This window comes from Archocentrus centrarchus, chromosome 10 (assembly GCF_007364275.1).
Source record: "Archocentrus centrarchus isolate MPI-CPG fArcCen1 chromosome 10, fArcCen1, whole genome shotgun sequence".
NCBI classification, from domain to species: domain Eukaryota; kingdom Metazoa; phylum Chordata; class Actinopteri; order Cichliformes; family Cichlidae; genus Archocentrus; species Archocentrus centrarchus.
Window position 1 is genome coordinate 5,628,562 of NC_044355.1, and position 23,024 is coordinate 5,651,585.

Below are 23,024 nucleotides of genomic sequence, written 5' to 3' on the forward strand. Positions count from 1 at the left end.
AATTGCAGGGGAAGACTGGAACTCTGCAGTTACTGAGTCAGCAGAGCTTTGGTCACTTTTAGGAGCTATCCATCTCAGCACTCGCCAACACTGCTCTGTAAATTACATGGTCTGCCACTTCATGCCGGAGTTGCTGTGGATCCTAAACGCTTCCACTTTACAACAATACCATTTACAGCTGATTGTGAAATATGTCAGAGAGAAGAAATGTCATGAACAGACTTGTTGCAGCAGTGACATCCTGCTACAGAACCACACTTGAATTCACTGAGCTCTTTAGAACATCCCATCATTTCACAAATGTTTGTGAAGGCAAACTGCATGGCCGGGCGATTTTATGTGAATTCAAAGATTAAGAAGCGTGACCTCTTAATCTACGTCCACACAGTGTATTTGCAACTCCTCTCATGAGGTTATCTTGAACTGGTGGTTTTGAATCCATCATGAAACAAATATTGCTTTACCCTGCCATGTACTGTAATCAGTAATTTACCTGGAGCATACTTCTCAACTGCTGATTACACATTTAAAGTGTATGTCAAAAAAGTTATATAAAATCTTTAAATTGCCTGGTGTTGTCACTGTAGCTTTAGAATGATGATAAATTATAAACTGTCTGAATTCTACACTGAAAGAGCTCAAGTTTCAGTTTAGGCCCTCAGATTATACTAATTATACACAATAAGAGACTCAGTTCTTTGAAGGTTAAGCCTCATTAACTTCTCCGTGTAAGCACATGTAGCAGTAGAAGATCATTGGAAACCCCCTGGAACAGTGTCAACATGTACAAAATCTGCTGTAGCTACAAGTGGCATGTACAAAAATTTGGGCGTGCTGTACTTTCCGTAAAATATTCACATTTGTAAGTAGTTTTGTTAAAACCAGTACTGTTTTCAAAATCAAATTAAAAAGATTCATGCACATGTTGTTTATCTAAGATCCATTCACTCACCTGACAGTTTGTTGTTGTCGTTGTTGTTGGTCTACTTATCAATTTCAGCTTAGCGCTTATGTGATTTTGACTGCAATTTTGTTAGGGCCTCTCTTATAAATGAAAAAAGAAAAAAAGGTAATCTGCTCGGTTTAACCTGAAATAAAGTTGAAACACACAACCTCAAATCCATCTGCTGCCTCAGTGCTGGTACAAAACACATCTTCAAAACAAACAAATCTTTTTTTGGAGATACTCGCTCCCTCCGCTTCGCAGACATGCTCCCTGGAGCTCTGCGTCTTCAGACAGGAAAACAAACTCAATCGTTCACATTAGAACATGTTATTGATAAAACCCGAGATTTTAAAAGTGTCTCGATGCACCAGCTGTGAGGTCACCGCCTTTACTGAGACCTCTTCCACCTGATGGAGCGATCATATGGTGAGAGAACAGGTCCTGTAAAACAGACCTGAGATTTATCGTGTTTTCCTCGTACCCATGTCTTGATGCCATAAACTTTTATGATGTATTTTCAACACTACTTTTTAAGCAAATCTATCCCGGAAGGCAGAGCCATAATTCACTTATGGTTATAGCTGAGTCATAACTTTTAAAAGCCTGATCTAAACCTGATTTGAGTTGCTGAAGCACATTAAAGATGATCTACAATGTTGTGTCTTTTTGGCCAAAGCCAAATGTTTGTACAGGTCACATTGGCAGCAGTAAAATATACACAGAATGCATTTAAATTGATATAGCATGCTGCTGTGTGTGCTGTTGTTATGTTGCCTGACAATGTGCTGAGGGTTGCTTGTTGACAGGTGCATCATAACTGCATTACACAAAGTCAGTGTCAGCTACGTCAGTGAAAAACCTTACATTATACCCTCATTTTCTTTCCACAACTCACTTTTTATGAATGGGAAAAAATAATTTTGGTGCCTTCTCGGTATATGTTGTTCTATGGTTATGGTTGGATTTAAGTTATGATATTTTTTTCATTATTATTCAGTAGCTTAACTGTTGCACATCACAAACAAAACCAATTATACTTCTTTTCAGCAAAACTATGCCATCTAGTATTCCCAAATGTATTTTTTGCTGCCTTTTGATTCTCCAGACTTACCTTCTGCAGTAACTAAAATTAGTTCAAACTATTTATATTATACATGCAGAAGAAAAAAATAATAATGTTTCCAACACTTGAGTTCATGAAACTGCCTTAAAAATGATTATCTAAAAATAAATTTATGTTACTTACATGTAACGTGAGTTATGCACTAAATGATTCAGAGGTGTCTGAACTCAAAAAGGAACCACTGTCACGTTACAGCATGGAGATAGTGCTGTTTAAAAGCATGAAACCCCCTTTTAAAAATGATTCAACAAAGAAATGCATAATCATAATTTAATATGCACTGAAAATGAATGAGAACATTGCTATATAAGGTTGTAAGGCAGAACACGTACACATGTGATGCAGACAAATGCATGTAATATTTAGTTTTCATAAATATTACACCATAAAGAGTTTCTGCAGTGAGGCTACTCTAATTAAGCTTAGATGTTTTGGTTCATAGTTCAAATTAACCCATTTTTATTTGGAGAGCAGCAAGGGTTCAAACTTGTCCTCTGAGTGATGTGATTGGAGGACACTAAATCCTTGTTCTGTTAAGGCTCAAAGAAATTTTGTGGATGAGAGAAAATATCTTGGCAAAAAGCATCAGTCAGAGATGCTCGTGGGAAATTATTGTTTTTAAGTTAATAAGTTGTTTTACTCTTAGCTGAGTGAAAGGGGATTTTAGGGATTCAAATCAAAACAAACAAAATGTTCAAATGAACTAAATTACAAAGGAAGAATCTTTGGAAGGAAATCAGTTTTACACACGGTACGAGCAAAATAAAGTCCAGATGTAGTGAGCTGAATTTCTGCTTCAGTGGTGTTTATGTGCATGCACTAAATACATACACAATCTCAAAATGGCTTGTCAGAGATAAAAAATTATGAAGGAGTCCACAATTTCTTCATACTAATCAAGATAAATAGCCTCTACTGTAGCAAATTGAACCCGCTCCATTTAATGCCTCTCTAATTTCTTATCTCAGCTGAGACACACCATTAATACAAATTGTGAACATGAAAATTTGGACCATATTTAAAAGTCTGAATGCAGTCACATGATCAATGTGAGACAGACTAATGACTCTGAGCAGCTGCCAGTTTCGTAGCACCTTGACAGTCAATGTTAAATGAGTGTACTGCACTGTCAGTATATTTACATCATAAAATAGAATGTCTAATAGCAATTAATAACTTTAATTCAGTCTGCTACCTTTCATGCAGTGGGCATAATATAGTTTCATGTATGATATGCACAGTTTACCTACCATAAAAGCAGAAGACAGCAGATTCATTATACATGGGCTGAGTTGGTAAAAAAAAAAAGAGTATGTGAGTATGTGAATTATAAAAAAAAACCAAACTGAAATACATCTTATATTGACAATATACAAAGTTAGGGGACGTACTTTTCTCTCTGCAACTACTGCTGCAACTTTGCGCCCCCTGGTGGAGGCACATCTCTGCTGCGTTTACAACAGAAATTGTAAACACTGATTTTGCACATGCAAAACTAGTTGTTTCTGGATATCCCTTTTGACTGTGTTGTTGAATTAGCTTTGAACATGTCTGCAAAGCTGCAGGTTTCAACTTGGGCAACAAAAATTAATCACAACAGGCAAATCTCTCCCTTAATATCTCTAAATATTGACCACATTTCAAAGTGCAATGCTGCAACTGATCATTAGGCAACACTCTCTGGTTCGAGCTCTCCTTGAAAACAGCCCAATTAGCAAACAGAATGCTGATCCCTCTGTCACTGAGCTCTTCAATTGTTAAACCTCCTTTCTTTATGAGTCTAGAGATGGGGTTTAAGTGCTAACAGAGTGGGACACAGATGGAGCAAGGGCCATAAAATCAATTGACTTCCCTTCTCTCTATGAAGTCATATTTTCCATGCTGCACACAAAGTTATGTTGTATTTGCCCAGGAATTAGATATACTGACAGACTTAACTTTTACAATTACAATAATTAAGAACTCTTTTAGATATTCTAAACTCTTTTAACTGTGCTGTGTGATGCTTGCGATACTGGCATTTAAGACACCTTTCAAGCGCCTAAAGCAGACAAAATGAATCATTTTGATTAATCTAAATGTCCTAAAACAAATATAATGTGGTGTCTGTGGGTGTTCCCATGGCCCATGCAGTAGACTAACTTGTCAGGGCAGGGCAGAGCTCTGGGGTGGGTAAATCTACCTCCAGTACCCTGGGGATGTGGGATTACCCTGGGCCATTTGGCTGTTTCCAAACAGGTGAGGAGTCAGGTTAGACAAGACCGACTTTGTTGGGGTGTCCAGGGCTTAGGGGATATTACTTTAAAAGCAACTCGGTGGGTGTTCCCTCTGCTCTCCCTGTCTTTCTAGGTTGTTTGTTTGTCAGTCATTAGAGATGGAGCATTTTGTGTGGGTAGTAGTTCTTAATCCGAGTGGTAGTGATTATAGGGGTGGTCAATAGAAGCTAATTGTGTGCACTGCAGAGTTAATAACACAAACAGAATCAGTCAGCTTTAAATAATGAAGGAATCTCGTATTGTGCTGCAGGGCTTTCTTTGCTTATTTCTAATGAATTCACACAGTAGAAGAAACTATCTTCTGCTAAAATATAATAACTTCTGTGTACAAATGCGACGACTTTTGACGAGTGCGGGTAAAGTCCTCAAATGGAATTGTTACAGGACCAGAGTGTTAAGCTTAAACCCTACCTTAGCTGGGGACTTTGTGTGCCTTAATAAAGTCCTAATAACTGGGAAGCATTGTTTATTTTCTGTTACACTGGCCCTGGGGCCAAACAAATTTAAACCCAGTGGCACTGTGGCTTTACCTCAAAGCCTCACATATCCGCTAAATACCATTGGAGATCTGAGACTCTTCCTCGACCGTCCCTTTCATTTGTGTTTGCGGTGACCTGACTGGGTCTCTCTGGCACTAGTTTCATTCTCTAACAGTGGATCAGCTATGCTTTTTCTATTAAACATAATGGAGTTCATTCCACGGAGAGCTGAAATATTTGTTGTCGGTTGCTCAGACGCCGTGCCTCTGATTCTTTTCCTCCTTACCATTTGTTACTTTACATGTATTGTTTGCAATTTAGGATTTGTAGCTTGTTTTGCTATTTCTTTTAGTATCCTGGTTAAGAGCAGAAATTTAATGCTGAGCAATACAAGAGGAACATCTCTAAAATATCAATGTAAAGCTAGAGTTCTGTCAAAATAGAAAATACATAAGCACTTGAATAATAGACAAAGAATATTTTGATTAACAAGCTAAATTCAAGTAAACATGGCAATCTGGTCTTTTTTTGTTGTACTAACTCTTTAAAAAGTTCTGTGTATTTGCAGTGGCAAACAAATGTTTTAAAAAGATTTGATAGTATTAGCTTGGAGTATTTATAATGTGGATCTGGGTTTTTGTAGATAAGCACATCACCACCTAGTGGAGCTTCTTGTTCTTGCAGCTCCAGCAGATGCATTTCTGCCTCAAATATAAAGCAGTCATCAGAATGACTGAAAAAAGAAAACATCATATCATAAAAAAAGTATATCAGGCCATGTATGTCACTTTATTAGGTCTCTGTGTCCTGGACATTTCAATCAGGATCTAAACATCCCATCCCATAATCACTGCCTGTCACTGATATTCATATCAAGGCCAGATTTTCCACGTTTGCTCAGGGAACATCCCTTTCAAGCAAATGTGTTTGCTCTTACACTCAAGACATGCGAGCTGAGGAATGAAATATCAAACAGGACAACTGTTTAATGGGATGCACGCATGCTCGCACAGCCACATGGGCACACACACACACACACACACACACACACACACACACACACACACACACACACACACACACAGTTATGCATGCAAACACAAATCAAGTGAATCTGTGAGCATACACATGCAGACACGTCATACCTCAGTGTTCTTAATGATAATTAGTCCTCTATCATGCCCACTGAAAGATCAGTGACTGTACAGGTTTTGCATGAATAATTTGTAAAGGAGAGAGTGTGACAAAGAGATTGAGAGAAGCAGGAGCTGTGTCCTGTTGTGTTCTGGGACAGGGGAAGGCTAGATTACCCATGTGCCAGGGGAATCTAATGCAATTACGAGTGTTTGCTTACACCATGTGTCCTCTTCCGTCTGCGCAGCGGCATCGGGACTGCACCCGTCGCCATCCTCCCATTCAGCTCTCTTGTTTGTTTTCAGTATTTACGCCGCCACAATTCCCTGCTCCTTTGCCACCCCCTCTTCATTTGCCCCCCGCTTTCAATATCACTAATTAAAGTAAACCAATAAGGTTGGGGGAGGGCAGAAAATAAGATTTGTTTGAAGACCAGATTGAACTCTACCGGCAACTCAGAAGTCAAAAGAGACATTGTGGGGGTTGTTGTTGTTGTGTGTGTGTGTGTGTGTATGTGTCTGGCAAAATATACATTATTTATAATGCAAGAAAGGAAGCCACAAAGGGAAAAAGGAGGTTTGTTTAAGAGATTAACGTTGGCCTGCTTATTAGCTTTAGCACTCATTCCCAGTCATTTAGCTTTTCTCCCATGCCATCAACAAAGATGGAGCCAGATCATTGATTGAAATCAATTTTTAGTTTTTCCCTTTACTTCTACTCTTAATATTACCTTGAATTAATGTATCTGTACCTAGACAGAACGAGGGTGGGGAATTGAAATGTTGCCCACTGCTCTATATCAAGCAGGGGAGCCCTGGCTTGGCTGTCTTGTTTTGACAATACCCTGGGACATGGACGACTTTAATTTTTTGTGTCTTAGCTCCAAGGATGATATTAAGTTAATCTGCCCATGCTCCTGTTTGTTCTTTGAGATTTAAGAAATGTAAGCAAACGTGAAGCACGTGGAGACTCCAGCTACGACGAGGGCCGATAGAGAGACTTTTGGTAAAGAGAGGGAGCTGATGGCTTTCTCAGTGTGAGGCTGGAAGAACACTGTCCATGTTCAAACCTCGCCGGTTAGGATTATATGTTTAAGGCTTAATCCTTTGCTTAAGTTTAAATCTGTGTGCCTTGCTGACAGCAAAGTTGACCTTACAATGTGAACCTTCTTAAAAACGAACTTCCCAGAGGCATACAAGATTTAAGTAGAAAGGGGTCACATTTTCAAGCAATATACATGAGGATTTCTAAAGGAGAAATAATGTAATAATTGCATGCACATGATGCAACTTTGTGTTTTTATTTAAATAATATATTAATGTTGTCAATAGCTTTAATTGTTTACTTGCTTGCCTATTAATGAAAGACAAAAACATGTAGCGACACCTACACTACTGTGTCTCTAAACCCTGCATTAAACAATATTATTACATGCCACTATAGATTCGGTTCCTATTGCCCACATGCTACAGTACCCTTACAATAACCTGTGCCATTTAACCTTCATTTAAACCCAGAGTGAAACTCTTGATATTAAGAATCTCTTTTGAGAGAGTGTCCTGGGTCCTGCCCGGGTTCGAATCCAGGCTGTGAGGCAACAGTGCTAACCACTGTGCCAAAATTTGGCCTGACTTGTACAGTGAAACAGGGACTGTACCTTGTAATGTATAAAATGGGAATAATAATAATAATACAGAAAAATCTATTTGTATCTGCAAAACTGCAACCATTGATGGGTGGACTGAATAACACTGTTCACCTCTTTGGACACGTTCTGGCTCATGGCATTTGAGTCTCTACTTGGACTCGTACCACCCACCTAAACTTTGCAGACAAAGCACATCCCCCTTTATAGCAGTACTCCCCGATGACAGCAGTCTCCTTCATCTAGACACACTACAAAACCAGTTAATTTTAAAAATCTGATGTGTTGTCCTGGTAGATTTTTTTCAAACACTAGATATAGGGTTTAAATCATTTGCAAATTACCTTACTCTGTTTATTAGTCATATAAATTCTTAATAAACCCAGCTTAATAAAACCAAATAAAGTTTTGATGCATCCGTACATACATTTCTGTGTTCATCGGTTTGATGGGCCAACTGTGCAGTTTCCTAAAGAAATATACCAAACCGGCTAAAAATTACTGGATCACTTTATAATTTAGAGCTCCAGCTGTATATATATTTAAAATATAGATACTTGTGAATTCAGCATTACTCAGTTGAACTAATGTATAATTGAAACTGTGGGATGCTTGAGAATGAGTAATTTACCCAGGCACCTATAATGGATCATTTCAGGTATCCTTTCTGTTCACCACAATTACCAGCCAAAGAAAAGTGTTTCAGCTGTGCTCTTCTAAAAGTGTATTTTTTGGGACTGGCCCAATCTTTTTGTGGCCTGGCAGCAAAAAAAAATTTAAAAAAAAAGGAACCGTGATTCGGGTGCCTCATCGCGGGAAGATAATGAGTTGTTGTGAAGAGAAATGGAAAAACAGAATGATGTACTTTATTGTGGTCGTAAAACAAGCTTAACTATGGCCGACCACACACTCATTTAGATTTTTCTTACCTCACCACAACCTTGAAACGTTCAACTCAGGAGCCGTCAGAGCCAGAATCGTTTTCAGGGCCAAAAACAACAAGTGCCTGTCTACCATTTATTTAATCTATTTGTTTTATTCTAATATTTTATCTCATCATATTCTTAAAACTGTATAGCAATGCAACTCAGACAGTTATCCCAAATAATGAACAGCATTACTACAGCATATTGACCATTTTAGTAGATACAAAACCACTTATTTCATAACAATTATGTTCTTACAGTCACATAAATGAAACTTTCACAAACCCTCCCAGGAATTACCTCAGCCCCACGAGGCTGTGGGAAACAGGGGAGAGGTAAACTGAGCAGGGTTGGAAGAAAGGTAAATCTCCAAGTACTTTCTTCATGCTTGTGAACTTCTCAGGGATTACCGGGTAAACACACAGGGTCTCAGAGAAATATTTCCCCTACCTCCATGCCATACCCACATCAAAATACTCTGTTGACTCAACGTTAGCATACTAAAACAAAGCATAAGTGGCAGATGGGATAGGGCTATGTTCAAGTCTGTCATGGATAAGTCCTGTCAAGCCCACATGGTCAGAAGTTATTCTACCTTTTTTTGGGGGCACAACATTTAAGTAAAGCGACAGTGAGTCACAGATAGGTGTATGAACACTATTAAAGATACTCAACTTATGATGCCATTTATCAGTTTGTGTGTAACCAAAAGATTGCATTGTCTTTACTGTGAAAACCAAGGAAAAAGAGCTAAAAAAGGCAAACTACCCCTGAGTATGACTCCTTCCCATGCCTGCTGGCGATGTGCTGGGTGACCACTATGGGAGAGACTAAACAAAGGAGTGCCATGATAGCACCTTAGAGCTAATCTCTCAATTACTACTTTACTGCTGCTGTCAGACAAAACACAACAAAAGCTTAGACCTGTCACGCATATATCTCTGTATGTGTGTTTGTGTGTCTCTTTGGTAATAGCCATGTGTGGTCTGCCTAATCCCGCTCTTTGTTGCAACTTAACTATTAAACAGTGTCACAGGTAACAAAACACAAAACATATGGTCATGCATGGCTCAATAAGAGGTGCATGATGCAGTCCTCATCAGGGTTATAGGTTTTGTATTACGGGCACCAGATTAGTTCACGGCGTGAGCAGGTGACCACGTGCCTTAGGGCTGAAAATCGGGGGTCTGGGTTCCAGTCCGAGTCCCTTTGTTGCAGGAGCGTTAACTATAGATTTTAATTTTGTACATATTTAATATTCTCATATATGATTTTGCAAGCCATGTCATATGTCTTTTGCTTTAAAAGTGCTGTTGCATGGAAAACATTACTATAACAACACTGGTGTCTAAACCAATTTAAGGCACTTTATAATGCCAAATGTACTGTTATCAAGTCTACAACACATGGCAGCCGTAATTTCTAAAAGAAAAGAAAAAAAAAAAGATAATACCTTGGAGCTAAAGTAGGCTTCCACTCGAAAACAACACACAGCGCTGTGCCAGATATGTTACTGCACAGTCCACTAATGCAGCAGAAAATCAACTGTCCCTCCATAACGCTAAGTACCACATTGTGCTGTCCTCTAGTGAATCTGAGTATATTCTTCTGACACAGAAGCTAAAGCTAACCGTGTCAGTGAAAGACCGGGAATGTCACAGGCGATGCCTGGCATTAGGCGTATAATGGCCAGGATTTGCTGATAAAACAGGGGCCTCACACTGGCAGTCTTTAGTGACTTAAGTGGGCCGTTCTTCCACAGCGTTGAGGCTGCACAGTATATCTGTCCCTCCGTCTATGTCGCCTTCAAATGTGCGCCCTCTTGGGTTTAGTTCTCACCGATATGGCTACAAGAATTTTTTGACCGATTAATTTTAGTTTGATGTTTTTGATGTTCCCATGGGACATGGCGTGCAACAGGTGCACAAAAGGTTTATGACGGCACAGTGATATCGTCACTGTACAGAACTGAAGCCTGTTTGCTCCTGTATGTTCACAAACTATATCATCACTGAAATGTGCTTAAGGAGAGAGTAAAATACCAACACTTGTGTTCACCAGATAAAAATTCTGCTTGCCCAAGAGTTAAAAAATTTAGCATTTTATCAGATTTGATTCTCTTTGCCAGTCAAAAACATCAGCAGGCTTGGCAAGAAAAAAAAAGAAAGAAGAAGAAGAATTCAACAAATAAACCAGTCCGTTTTCATACCTGATATGAATTCTTACCATATGACAGTTGTTTTCTCTTAGAGGAGCAGCCAGAATGTGAAAGAAGAACTAACACTGGGTAAAGCCAAACAAATATAAAATGTATTATTATTATCATGAAACATCTACTAAATGAATAAATATTACTGAGAGGAGATGCACCGTGTTGCTGACTGTCTAACCCTATTGCTGATACTGACATTTTTATTTTTATTTTATTTATTTATTCTCCTTCCTGTACCAGGGAAGGAAAGCCCCTTGAAGGAATATATGTGTGATGATACAAATTTATGCAATTGGATTTCAGGTTGAAGGAACGCAGAACTGATGGGGTGAAACGGCTAAACATCGGCCGCTGCTTTCAGTGAGCATCGTCTTATTTATCGAGGAGTCAGTGCTGCTCGACAAGTCATTGCATTTCCATTACTAATTCTTTCATGTTCAGAGGAATCTTTTTCTAAATGAATTCAAATAAACAAAATGTATAGAGTAACACTAGTGATTCCAGATAAAGTCCCATTTAATATATGCATAAATAGGTGAGTGTAGCATATTCTTTTTTTTTAAAAACCCCATATAGACTTCCTTTGTTAAAATAGGCAGTTTTCTACTTGCTGTCCTTGTCTTCCCATCATATATAATGCATCATCATCCTGTCAAAGAAGAATATAGCTTAATAAATAAGAGGAAATCCCTTGATCCCACTCTAAATGTTGTGAAAAGGCAAGGGAGCAAGTTTTGATTTTTTTTTTTTCCAGGCATACCTTTATTTGTGTCATGGCATTTACCTCACGCCTCGTGTCTAAAAGAGTTGTGTCTCAGGAAAGTGATGATACCAAGTGATGAAAAAAAAAATGAGTAAATATAATTTAGCAAATATCAGGGCTGGTATCTATCTCCATTCAACCCCATGCCTCTTCATGCTAAAATGTTCTATCTGAGAGATATCTGCAGGAAGAAGTGCCCACGGCATGTAAATATGATGAGACGGACAGTTAAGGCTTTTCAAATGTGTGCAGTGCTGTGGTTGTAATTCAGATAGCATGTCCTTCCTTTGCTATATCCATTGCAAAATGCTGTGACAATTCCAGAGGTTGCAAGGATCAAAAACAAAGAGGAAAAAAAGAAGTGGGAGACTTATGGTCGTCACTTTGGATAGCTTTCCCATGGATGAGGCAGACATTCGGACACATGTCCGCAAGAAAGCCTTATAAATCTGTGAGCATGTCCAACATTTATAGATGACAGTTCCCAGTCACGTAACCACCTGTCAAAACTTGTCTTCTTATTTCTTTTGATCTTCCCCTCTTATCTCCTACTGCTGCTGCATTATGTACCTTATTATGCGTTCTATTGCTCAAAAGCATTCTTTACTTTGAGGTTTATTTTAGTAACAGAAGGTGACCTAAGTTGTGATTGAAAGCATGCAGGCAGAGGAGACCCTCACAAAAAAAAAAAAAAAAAGCACCAATTTATTTTCCATTTTAAATAAAGATGGAAAAGCGAGGTAAGTGCCAAGGGTATTCATTTGATCTGAATGGAACTTCAATAAAACAAATTCCTTCGACAGCTATTTCAGTTCTTCACTGGGAGGCATTCCCCAAACAACCTTTTGTCTTCTGCCCTGACAGCCCACAACTGTTATTCTAGCCCTTCTCTGTGACTCCCATTTAAATCAATATATAATATTACCAAGGACGAAATTTGGTAAGCCTGACCACATGAAGCAGATAGTTCTTCATGGCTTATGACAGATTCAGCCACTTGGTTCCTGCGTCTTTTAGAGCACGTTCTATACAAGGGTATTTAATTACAACTATTGCTGTACATTGATATCTGGACCAGAACGACCATCACTGTAACTTCCAAGCACGACAGAGAGAATTTGGCCTGATATTGCTGCAGATGCTACATATTTATGAATTACATTCTTCATCACTTTTACACTTTAAAGAAGCAAACATGTTTGTCTGACAGTGAAAAGCAAAAGCAAGACCCTCAGAAACTTTTCTGAATAAAGGATTCTCTGCACATTGAAATCCAGCGTTTATGATGAGATGATGCCGTTCATGGACCCAAACGTCAAAGCTTTTACATGACTGCCATCTAGTGGCAGATGTAGTAATTTCCTACAACGCCAAGCTGGGAAATTTTGATTGTGAAACTAGCATAAAAATTATAAATATAATGCAAAATATTATTAAATGGACAGAATTCTTCATTTTTGAGGCAGCTGCTTCAGATTTATCCTCTGTTTGAGAGTCTTAGAGACTGATGACAGAGCAGATGCTAAGGAAGAAAAAAAAAGGAAGAAGAAAAGTTAATACTGAAGTTTCAGTTCCCAACAGAACCAGTATATTAATCATAGAATAGACATCCAATGATAAGACAATTAATCAGTTAATTGTCAATCTTTTATGATAATGAAGTCATATCTAATGTGATAATATTTGCATGTTTCCTCTGTCTCCTTTTTGATTTTAATCACATTTTGCAACTTTTCACAATCAGGTTTTCACTGCTGAACCCAGTGATTTGTTTAATCAAAGAGCACATTTTTGATGGTAGACAGAAGCTAAAGGTTTGTGGAGTAGAGTTTTGAACGTACTTGTCTCACACATACACAGTTTTATCCCTAAATAGCAACTGAGTCCCAATATTTATGACTAAATAGACTTTTTTTTTCAGTGTCATTTTTGTTTTTGCTATCGCATAAAAAGCTGATAAATCAGGTCTTACCTTTCACCCATTTTTATTAGTTCAAAGGCCTGATTGATTTGAACGAGCTGGAACTTGTGAGTGATAAACTCATCCAGCTGCAACTTGCCCTTCATGTAGTCATCTACCAGTCCAGGCACATCTTTCATGCTCTTCCAACCTTCAGAAAAAGTGAACAAGTGGACCTCATGAACATTAATGAATGGTACTTTTGCTGTTTGTGTAATATGAATTGTATTGCTCTGGACATTATCACGCAAGATTCAGTGCACATTAAATGTGAGTTTGTGAGTGCTTGCAATTATTTTACATATGTATGTAAAGGTGATCATGCGCTTTATGTAGTAACTACCTAAAATATAGCATGTTGTAGCTATATAGGTGCCGCTGTCCTCACTGAACTTGTTTTTTGTATTCCTGTTGAACTCAGGGACTAAAAGCTGACGGGTATTTTGATAGAACTCTAGATGAATAATTAACTGTTTAAGTCATTAGTCCATCACAACTGGAGAATTTTCACAAGTTCTCGCTGAAAAAAATGATACACTCAATTCTAAGTTTCACTTGTCACACAGTACTACAGTCATACCGGTTACCATAAAACTTTGCTGATGCATTATAAAAGCCCATTTTCTGCATAATCTAATATGTATAGTAATTTCTTTTAAGTTCACCTCCAAAATAAGTCCCCTTCAATGTTCGTCCCATCAGAAGCTTTTCAACTGGAACGCTCATTGCTTCTGTCTCTGTCCAACCAGCAATGACACAAGTACCCCAGGCATCTCTTGTGGACTCAAGTGCAGCGCTCTAGGACACCAGAAGCAGTTGTCTTTATTGGTAATAATTTAAAAACACATTTGCAAATGCATATACTCAGAGGAACATGTGTAACTGTGTCACTTTTTGCAGAAGAGATCAAATCTATGCTCACAAAGAAGACACTGTACAGACTAACTCCAATTGTAGTCATAAGGCTTAATTTGCATTGACACAATCATATCAAATTTAAAATGAGGCACCCACCATGACAGCTGGACTTCCAACACACTCCAGAGCGTAGTCCACACCTCCATCCGTCATCTCCACCACAACCTCCTGGATAGGCTTCGTATAGCGTCTTGGGTTGATGCACTCCGTCGCTCCAAACAGTCTGGCTTTCTCAAACTTGTTGGGGTTTATGTCGACCCCGATGATCTTTTTTGCCATAGAAACCTTGCAACCCATGACGGCAGCCAGTCCGACAGCTCCAAGCCCAAAAACAGCACACGTGGAATCTTTTTCAACCTGAATGCACACAAATTGGAAACCAGTCAACTAAAAGTTCTCAAAGATAATTTCATCATTTTCACAGATAGCTTTCACAGCATATGTAATATTTAGAGTACATTCCTTTAAACACATAGGTGTGATATTACACTGTAGTACTGGCCTTTCTTCATATGGAAACCTAATCTCAGTAATTTCTGTGAACCTTGATTGCTTATCTAGTGTTTTTCCAAGACAGCTTTAAAAATGTGTGCAAATCAATTATCCATATAAGGATTTCCACTCATTTTATTTTTGGTTATTCATTTTTTTTTAATGCAGTTTCCCTTTATGAGTTTATGTAACTGAGTGGTCCTATGTTAAAGACAGGATTTCTCCTTATACAGGTCTGAGGACTTCAGTACTAAAGTGTTTTCCTTTTTTTATTTTATTTATGTTAATATGTGTGAAGCTTATTTTCCCTGCTCCCTTATGGGTTGCCACAGCAACATATTTGATTCAAGAGAATTTTTCAGAGGATGCCCTTCCACACACAACCCCCAAGGGATTTCTGTTAGCCGAATGTGTAAACCACTACGCTATGGAACCACTATTTTAATGTGTGTAAAATAACAAATTAGTTTACAGGTAAAACTAATCATGTACTCTTAGTGGTATCATTTACTGCCATCTAGTGTTGATAATAAATAACTACAGTCATGTTCCCTATTGTAAACATTAGGAGGCAGAAAAACTTCCAAATACAAATATCACATGAAGTTTTGTTGTTGTTGTTGTTGTTATAGGCTTAGCTGTTTTTAAACTGCCATTTTCATCAAATTAGTAGCTTCATCAGACCTGTTGTGACTCACAGTAAATTGAACCTTCAGATTTCATCTTCTTACCTTGGCTGCATTAATAGCAGCTCCATAACCAGTGGAGACACCACAGCCAAGCAGACAGACTTTGTCCAGAGGAGCATCGCTTCTTATCTTAGCAAGTGAGGTGTCAGGGACCACAGTGTACTGGGAGAAAGAACTGACTCCAAGGAACTGGTAAACTTGCTGCCCCTTGCAAGATATCCTGCTCGTACCATCGGCCAACACACCAGCTTGTGTATTCACCCTAAGAGCCACATAGAACAGTATTTACTTAAACACCACTTAAGTAATAAGGTAAATGTGGTTGGTCAAACATGAGGAAATGAAATCACCAGTTCTTCCTGCAATGATTTGTTTTTGGACTTTGACAGCATTCACAATCCCCACAATATGGCAGAAAAAGAGGAATAACTTTGTCCCCTGAAAAAAAAACAACAAAATAATTTGTCAAGTCAGAAAAAAAAAGGAGAAATGAGAATGAAAACCAAATGTGATGTGGCTGGCTGTGAGTTGCCCACTTTACCCGGTGAGAATCCTGTGACATCTGGACCAACACTTTCCACTATGCCTGCTGCCTCATGACCAAGTACTAAAGGGAAGGGCCTGAATTTCATCGCTTTTTCAGTCTCAAACAGGTATTCCCAGTCTGTGTGGCACACACCTGTGGCAGCAATCTGTATAAACAGACAGGTTGCCAAATAACAGGACAGCTTCAGGAAGTGGAAGTAGTCTGTGTGCAATAGTCACATCAACAGGAAATGAACTGAGAGACAAGATAGCATCATCAAATCATGTGTCACATACCCTTAAATTAAAACTAGAAGTGAGGTCCACATGTTGTGCCACTATTTCTATAAATCCAGAAAAATGCCTAATTCTAATAATATACAAAATTTTTGTGTTGTAAACAAATCTGAGATGTGCAGCCAACCTTAATTCGGACTTCATGGGCTTTAGGTGGAGCCACCTCCACTTCTTCAATAGAAAGGGGCTTCCCAGGCTCCCAGGCAACAGCTGCCTTGCATGTGATCACCTAAAGGGGAATAAACAGCAGTCCTATCGCGAACTACACCGAAATGTGGAGTGACTGTGAAACAGCAGAAGCAACCATACAACCAACACTCTTCATAACAGAAATAGCATAGATTGAGATTTTTTTCTTACCCGACCAGCTGTTGACATTATTCAGTGATACTGCCTTCATAAACAACCTGTATTTGAACAAAAATTATTTAAAGTAATATTTATTGTGCATACCACCTGATATATCAACTATAAGTCATATTACATCATTATTTAAGTAGGTAAAGTTGGACTGACCGAGTGAAACAGCTGACAGGATGCTTCTTCTGACTGTGCTTCTTCTCCAATGCTTGAGCGATGTCAGTGAATTTGCGACATTTCTCCACACTGTTGAGCGTTTACGGCAGTGCACGCTCACACGTGTTGGAGTCGCATGGAAGTCCGCTGCAGCGGGTGGAAGGGAAGCCAGTCGGTCACATTTGTGAGTAATTTGCGTTATTCTTGCACAGACGGTGTTGCAGATCTTTTCAGGCTCTGTTTATGGTTTTACGCGAATACGTAACGTATTCGTTTGTGTTAGAAAACGTGGATGAATTTCGTAGTTTGAATGACTGAGTTGTGCTAACGTGAGCTAATACGACTTCAGCTAACATAAGCAACAGCGTATGTGGCGCTTTGAAGTCCGCACAGTTAGCCCGAACTTATCGATAAGTGAATTCATTCTTAAGTGTTTAGCTTCGTCATGAATTCACGTGAGTTGTGTTGTCTTTGTGTTGTTCCAAATTCTTATTCACAGAGGATTTGAGGAGAATGTCGTTCAGAGGAGGAGGACGAGGTGGTGGAAGAGGGGGAGGTTTTAACCGAGGCGGTGGAGGTTTTAACCGTGGTGGTGGAGGAGGACGAGGCGGAGGAGGATTCGGTGGAAGAGGAGGTGGTGGAGGATTTGGACGAGGTGGTGGAAGAGGAGGTTTTAATAGACAACAAGATTATGGTCCTCCTGAGTATGTTGTTGGTAAGTCCAGGTTAAACAAAACAAGCAATGCTGATTTTTTTTTTTTTTTTTCTTTGCACGTGAAGCAAAGAAATGCAGACTGTGTGTGTGTGTGTGTGTGTGTGTGTGTGTGTGTGTATATGTATATGTATGTATGTGTGTGTGTGTGTGTGTATGTATGTATGTATGTATGTATGTATATATATATATATATATATATATATATATATATATATATATATATATATTAAGCAATAGGGCCTGTCTGAAGAGTAGCCACACAACCACAGAAGTCGTGGTTGTTTAAAACTGAAGTCAAATCAACCAACATATGTTCTGTTGTGGTGGGAAGCTAAGCATACTTTGTCAAGTCTCAACGTTTGGGGTCCTCAAAAGCGTCACTGAACAACCACTGTGGTATCCATGGTCTTTGTGAATGGATCTTCTGGTGGTCTTCTGTCAGGCCTTTTCTTTGTTCCGTGGTTGGTGAATTTAATAACTGCTATATTCATTTTTCACCAGACTATCTCTTTATGGTCCCGCAGTCTCATGAACGGCTGATTTAGAGTACTGTGATGAACCTATATCGAGTCTAGGTAACCTATGTAAGTGGCCAATGTCGTTACCAGGATTAAAGGTTGTATGTGGTGCATTATGTGAGAGAAACAAATAAAATACTGGGACTTCTTTCCCTTCTTGGGTCCCCATTCTTCAACTTGCACCCCATATCCTTTGTGCTAGTGATGGTTACTTTGTGGTTGTGGCCTTGTTTGAAATGTGGTTCCAGCCATGATATGTGAGTCCTTATTTTGATGCTATAATTATTATTCATTACATTAAGATGATTCTTGTTCTGTCTGTCTATAAATTCAAAAACTGCTGCAAAAAAAAGCCTGAAATGTGTAAAAGGAATCAGCGGTACTGAACAGACCAGTCACTGTACGTGTGGGCTGACGTCAGTGTGACATGTAGTTACATTTCTAGCGAGGTGCATGTCAGGTTACGAGGTAGGTTACATCATGGGGTTTCAGTCAGAGGGGTTTGTGTTTATGATGTACCTACGGCATAGACTTCTCACTGAACCATACATCCCCAGTCAGTGTTGGCAGACAACTCCAAAACAATCCTGGACTTGTCGTACCCTCCGAATGTTGTGTGTGTGTGTGTGTGTGAGAGGTAGAGAGAGAAAGAGAAAGAGAACACTGAAGTTCTTCAGTGTGACAGAATAGGAAGTTAATGCAGCCTGTGTCAGCTACATGAGGAATGCAATGCCCAATTCATGTTAATTAACCATAATTACATGCTTCAAAGTTGTAAGAATACCAGAAAACCAAGTATTCACTTGACTTCCTTCACATATATATGAACTTGAGTGACCTCCTATTCTTAATGCATAGGGTTTAATATGATGTTAGCCCACCCTTTGCGGCCATAACAGCTTCAGCTCTTCTGGGAAGGCTCCGCTCTAATTCATCCCTGTTGGGTTGAGGTCAGGACTCTGTGCAGGCCAGTCAAGCTCTCCGACATGACACTCGCTCATCCATGTCTTCGTGGACTTTGCTTTGTGCACTGGTGGGCAGTCATGTTGGAACAGGAAGGGAACATTCCCAAAGTGTTCCCGCAATATTGGGAGCATGAAATTTTGAAATTGCCCAAAATGTCTTAGTATGCTGAAGCATTAAGAGTTCCTTTCACTGAAACTAGATTAGATTAGATTGAACTTTATTGTCACTGTACACAAGTATACAATGAAAATTGCCATTCCAGAACACCCATCCAAGGGAGAGGTGTCTGCGGTCATGCAGTCATTGTACAGCGCCACCGTCGGGGACTGAGCTCAACTCCTGAAAAACAAACCTACACCATAATCCCCCCTCCGCAAAACTTTACACTTGGCACAGTGCAGTCAAACAAGTACCGTTCTCCTGGCAGCTGCCAAACCCAGACTGAACTGTTGGATTACCAGATGGAGAAGCGTGATTCATCACTCCAGAGAACATGTCTCCACTGCTCTAGAGTCCAGTGGTGGTGTGTTTTACACCACTGCATTCAACGCTTTGCATCGTGCTTGGATGCAGCTGCTCAGCCATGGAAACTCATTCGATGAAGCTCTCTAAACACTGTTCTTGAGCTAATCTGAAGGTCACGTGAAGTTTTGGAGGTCTGTGACTTCTGTGCACTGTGCACGTCAGCATCCGCTGACCCCACTCATTTTACATGGCCCACCACTTCGTGGCTGAGGTTCTGCTGTTCCCAATTGCTTCCACTTTGTTCTAATACCAATAACAGCTGACTGGAATATTTATTAGCGAGGAAATTTTACAACTGGACTTGTTACACAGGTGGCATCCTATCATGATGTGGACTCCTGAGAGCAACCCATTCTTTCACAAATGTATGTAGAAGCAGTCTGCGTGCGTAGGTGCTCGGTTTCCCACATTCAGCTCTGCAGAAAAAAATTCTTTCATGAACACTAATATTAAAAAAGGTCAATCTTTTATATTTTTACTGTTTATCCCACATAATGTGACTAACACAGTGTAAGAGTAAGTTTGTCAGGAAATACATTATCAAGTTGTAATCTTTTAAAAGACACACACAAAATGCTAGCAGGTCATCTGTTTACACTTACTGGGCTTTAAGCCTGTCCATAAACACTTTTTTTCCTCAACTTATTTTATATTTTATATTTTAGTGTTTCAAAAGTGCATTCTGGGTTGTTCCCTTTTCCTGCCCTCTGAAGAAAACTTGTTAGATGCTCATAAATTGGACTGAAGAACAATCAAGCACATGTTCATTTTTTTTTAGGATTAGATATAAATGATCAGTCATGATGGCTGCTGAACATTTTACACTTGTAACTGTTTTTCATTGTCTTCACACCCTGTAGCACTGGGAGAGTTCATGCATCCATGTGAAGATGACATCGTCTGTAAGTGCACAACAGAGGAAAACAAGGTTCCCTACTTCAATGCCCCAGTGTACCTGGAAAACAAGGAGCAGATCGGGAAAGTGGATGAGATATTTGGCCAACTCAGAGACTTTGTATCCTTGATGTTGTCTTCGTTTTTCTCTGAACCTTTTACCCAGCATGTGGTGCGGGACTTTTTGACATTGTCAGTGTTCCTGTTGATTCCTTAACCTAGCTTTGCAGTATTTTTCAGTAAAACTTTCTGAAAATATGAAGGCATCTTCATTCAAGAAACTACAAAAGGTAAATAATAAATCCCCCCATAACATGTTCTACTGCTGAGTTTGAATATCTCAGATTTCTAAGCAAAATGTTCTGTGTTAGTTTTATATAGATCCAATGAAGCTTCTACCGCTGCAGAGGTTCCTCCCGAGGCCGCCAGGAGAAAAGGGGCCACCAAGAGGAGGAAGAGGAGGGGGTAGAGGTGGTGGAAGGGGCGGTGGTCGTGGAGGTAAGACGGCAAATCTCTCATTTTAATTACTCTTCTTGTTAAGTGTTCTGCTTTAAACCTACAAAAACAAAGACTGAGTGCCAAATGAGCATAATTCCTTGAGAAGAAAAATAGCTGTTTTATTGGTATGTTGTAGTCTTTGTTTTTGTACGTTTAAAGCGGAAATAAAGATGAATGCATATTTAAAGTATGGTGTGCAAGAGGAGTTGAATAACATCCCCTTTTTTAAAATTTCAGGCGGTTTTCGAGGAGGCAGGGGTGGTGGTGGCCGTGGTGGTGGTGGAGGCGGCTTCAGAGGAAGAGGTGGTTTTGGTGGTCGTGGATTCAGAGGTCGGCATGTTTTCTATGATGTTAAGAATCTTTGGTTAATTCCCCTGATGTGAAAATGCAAATCTTGTGACATAATTTGTTTATATCTGCATTTTCTTGCTGTCCTTTCTGTTTATTCGTAGGTGGGAGATGATCTGACTTTGATGGGCTGCTGTGACTGTCACGTCCTCATCCTCACCCCGTCATAGCTAAAAGGCTATGATTTGTGTAAGATCCTGGCCTGCTGGACTCATATGAACATTGTCTCCATCTGTAGAACCGGAATGGATTTTCTTGTTTTATTTTTTAATTTTTGTTTTCTTCCAGTTCTGGAAGATCGATGGATCAAGATTTTTTTTGTTTGTTTTAAATTTAAAAGGTTCTTATGAATATTTAAGTGCAACATAGCGGTGACCTTTTCATCTTATTAGTGAGGATCATTGTATCCAGTTGTGAAATTTCATGTTTGACAGGTGTTTGAAGATATTTGCAAACCTCTATGTACTAATTTCTTCACATTCATATGGGGACATGTGCAGGAGGTCAGACTTTTTTCAGCTGAAAACATTTTGATAATTTGTAATATCTTAAGGAAAAGAGTTGCCTTTTCTGTCAAATGCCTCAATAAAAAGGTGTTTTGTAATTGTGTGTCTGTTATATTCTCAGGTTTTGCTCCTTTGTTGTTCAGCAGTGTTATCCACAAAGACTCGTTACTTTAGGTTTAATACATCTGAGAAAAGTTTGCATATCTGTCAAACATCAAATGATCTGAGCCTAAATGGAGGAATAATAACATATAAGAGACAATCGTACTCGCTTATCCTCCATCGATGGGGCTCATCGCATACAAAGGAATTAAATACACAAACCCACATGATTTATCTATCATTTATAGCGCTATAATCAGGGGTTACAGCGGCCCGCACCGAGTATGTAAGTTGTGCTCGCGGGACATAAACAGCTTAAATAGGAGTAATGTGTGGCAGGTAAATACAAGGTTTCTAAATGTTTCTAAAGTGTGTGCAGTTTGTTAACACAGTGTGTCTGCTAGCTAAAAGAAGAGCTGCTGTGTTTCCAGGGAGAGAAAAGAGAGAGAGAGACAGGTTAGATTTAAAGTTAAGGACTGCAAAACAAACTGTGGTATGCTGACTTTGTGTTATTCAAAGATTGTATGATAATACTGCAGTTTAGTACATAATAAACAGGTCAGCTTGTACTGTATTTACAGTAAAGCTCTGTGTTGGTGCTCAGAGGCTGTGTTCATGGTCAGAGTTACAGGTTTCATCAGTGCAGCAGAGATGAGTTTGAATCAAAGTAGAGAAGTTTAACCAGTACTTCAACTTTTACCAAAATATTTTTTAACACAAGTACTTCTATTTAAGTGTGGGATGTCAGCACTTTTGCCACCTCTGCCTGCCAAGTTTTGTATTTATAAATAAGGGAAATTTTCCGCCGCCCGCTGCGAGCCGCCCCACCAGCCCAACCGAGGTCCAGTTTTTCCTTGTTTCTTCCCGCTGTCGGCATTAACCTCGCGAGAACTTCCACCCAGGCTACCGCAGGTGGACGTTCTCGCGAGGCTAGTCACAATTCAGTTTGGAGAGGTACAGGTACATAGACATATAACGGCGTCAAGGTATAAATGTCTGTGCACAGGAATGCTTTTTTTAAATTTTTAAATTATAATGCGGGAAATGTACG

At 39.2% G+C, this 23,024-nt stretch overlaps 2 protein-coding genes across 3 annotated transcripts; one reads left to right on the forward strand and one right to left on the reverse strand.

Moving 5' to 3' along the window:
* Window positions 1–11,295: 11,295 nt before the first annotated feature.
* On the reverse strand, window positions 11,296–17,006 carry LOC115786888 (alcohol dehydrogenase class-3-like). 2 transcript variants are annotated; one of them, XM_030739366.1, is made up of 10 exons: window positions 16,902–16,979; window positions 16,746–16,792; window positions 16,513–16,668; window positions 16,105–16,255; window positions 15,914–16,001; window positions 15,606–15,825; window positions 14,479–14,739; window positions 14,130–14,262; window positions 13,477–13,615; window positions 11,296–13,026 (listed from the first exon to the last, which is right to left on the reverse strand). In XM_030739366.1, exons 4-10 carry the CDS (start codon window positions 16,193–16,195, stop codon window positions 13,002–13,004), a joined length of 957 nt encoding a protein of 318 aa, XP_030595226.1. In that variant the 5' UTR covers window positions 16,196–16,255; window positions 16,513–16,668; window positions 16,746–16,792; window positions 16,902–16,979; the 3' UTR covers window positions 11,296–13,001. The 2 variants fall into 2 exon arrangements, with proteins under 2 accessions (XP_030595226.1, XP_030595225.1); XM_030739365.1 differs by having other exon boundaries at window positions 11,301–13,026; window positions 16,513–16,614; window positions 16,902–17,006.
* Window positions 16,972–21,969, forward strand: gar1 (GAR1 homolog, ribonucleoprotein). The gene is made up of 7 exons (XM_030739370.1): window positions 16,972–17,085; window positions 17,401–17,616; window positions 20,486–20,640; window positions 20,750–20,809; window positions 20,891–21,017; window positions 21,255–21,347; window positions 21,470–21,969. The coding sequence occupies exons 2-7, from the start codon at window positions 17,415–17,417 to the stop codon at window positions 21,478–21,480; spliced, it is 648 nt and encodes a 215-aa protein (XP_030595230.1). The 5' UTR covers window positions 16,972–17,085; window positions 17,401–17,414; the 3' UTR covers window positions 21,481–21,969.
* Window positions 21,970–23,024: the final 1,055 nt, after the last annotated feature.